The sequence below is a fragment of the Eimeria mitis genome, genomic scaffold, assembly GCF_000499745.2.
Source record: "Eimeria mitis Houghton genomic scaffold, Emh_scaff1679, whole genome shotgun sequence".
Lineage (NCBI taxonomy): Eukaryota > Apicomplexa > Conoidasida > Eucoccidiorida > Eimeriidae > Eimeria > Eimeria mitis.
Window position 1 is genome coordinate 4,355 of NW_013569995.1, and position 1,605 is coordinate 5,959.

Sequence of the window (1,605 nt, forward strand, 5' to 3'; positions counted from 1 at the left end):
TATATATATATATATATATATTTTTGTTTGTTTGTGTTGCTGCTGTTTGTTGATGTCAGGCGGAGTTTATTTTACTGGCGCTGCAGCATCTGCTGCAGCAGTATGCAGCAGCAGGAGAGGAGGTGCAGCACGTAGCAGTTGTGGCTCACTCATTGGGGGGTTTGTCTCTGCTGCGTGCGGTGTCTATACAGCAGCACAGTCGGAGACTGTCTCCTCCTGTCGACATGCGCCAGCTGTCTCTTCTTTCTCTCTTTTTTATTAACTCTCCCGTCAGCGGCCACCAGCTGGTGCAGCAGCTCCCCACCTTTCACTGGATGTACACCCGAGTGCATGCAGACCTCCCCCATGTATTGGGGCTGGCCCGCAGCAGCCAGCACCACCACCAGCACCCGCAGCAGCAGCAGCAGCAGCAGCAGCAGCAGCAGCAGCAGGCGCTGCTGCTGCCCAGGACTGTGGGGGTTTTCACTGTCTCCTCTGGGGCGCAGGATATTCTCGTGCATGAGTCTGTTGCTGGCTTTCCTCAGGGTACCCCGCAACTGTCTCCTCCTTTTTTTCTTTCTGTTGCTTCTCTTAAGCTAGCCCGCAGCAAGCTCACAGCTCTATATACACAGCTGCAGCAACAGCAGCAACTCCTGCAGCAGCAGCAGCAACACCAGCAACAGCTCCTGCTGCAGAAACAAAAACAAAAACAAAAACAGCAACGGGGACCAGAAGACAGCAGCATCCCCAGCAGCAGCCGCAGCACAAATAACACCACAACCACCACCACCAGCAGCAGCACCAGCACCAGCAGCAGCAGCAGCAGCAGCAGCAGCAGCAGGAGCAGCAGCAGGAGGGGTATAGATGAGTGTTTGGGTGTATCTGGTGCATACAGCTGCGGCCTACTAACTCGTCAGGTTTACTATACGCATATTTCTCTTCCCCTCAGCTCGGGTGTACATACATCTTCGTGCCACGAGTGCCCTCTCTTTGCCCCCCCAGAAATGAAGGTCTTCGTCCAGCTGCTGCAGGCACAGGTAGCGCTAGCAGAGCAGCTAGCTCCTGCTGCTGCTGCTGTGCGTCAGTTCCTCTCGCAGCAGCAGCAGCAGCAGCAGCAGCAGCAGAAGGAGCAGCAGCAGCAGCAGCAGCAGCAGCAGGAACAGCAGCAGCAGAGAGATAGTGGGGAGGAAAATCAACAGGAATTGAATATACAGCGTTTGCAGCAGCAGCAGCAGCAGGTGCAGCAGCAGCAGCAACAGGTGCAGCAGCAGCTGGATGCAGTGAATGCTGCTTTGTCTTCAGGAGCAGCAGTGCTGCGGTTTCTGCGTCTCCGTTTGTCTCCTTTGCTGCTGTCTCCTTTTCTGCTGCTGCACCCAGCATGGCGGCTAACAGAGCAGCAGGATTTCTTGTCTTTGATTCTTGCTGCTGTGGATACAGAAGTGCAGCAGCGGCTGCTGTCTCCTTTTTATGCTGCAGCAGCAGCAGCAGCAGCAGCAGCAGGAACGGGCACCACACCCAGACTCGCTAGCTCATCTCCTAGGGCCCTTGCTGCTCTCCTCCGCAGCGGCAGCTGCAGCAGCTGCAGCAGACAAGAGGTGTGCCTGTACCCTAGAGATATGCTGGCTA

The 1,605-nt window shown here is 55.6% G+C and overlaps 1 protein-coding gene across 1 annotated transcript in view; it reads left to right on the forward strand.

Annotated features, from left to right (window-relative positions):
- The window catches only part of EMH_0041640 (uncharacterized protein), a gene marked incomplete at both ends in the record, with an annotated part of 7,866 nt that overhangs the window by 1,899 nt on the left and 4,362 nt on the right, over positions 1-1,605 (forward strand). Inside the window, one exon of the mRNA XM_013495645.1 lies at positions 60-1,603. Within this exon, the coding sequence (XP_013351099.1) occupies positions 60-1,603 (1,544 nt within the window). The remainder of the gene's footprint in view (positions 1-59; positions 1,604-1,605) is intronic.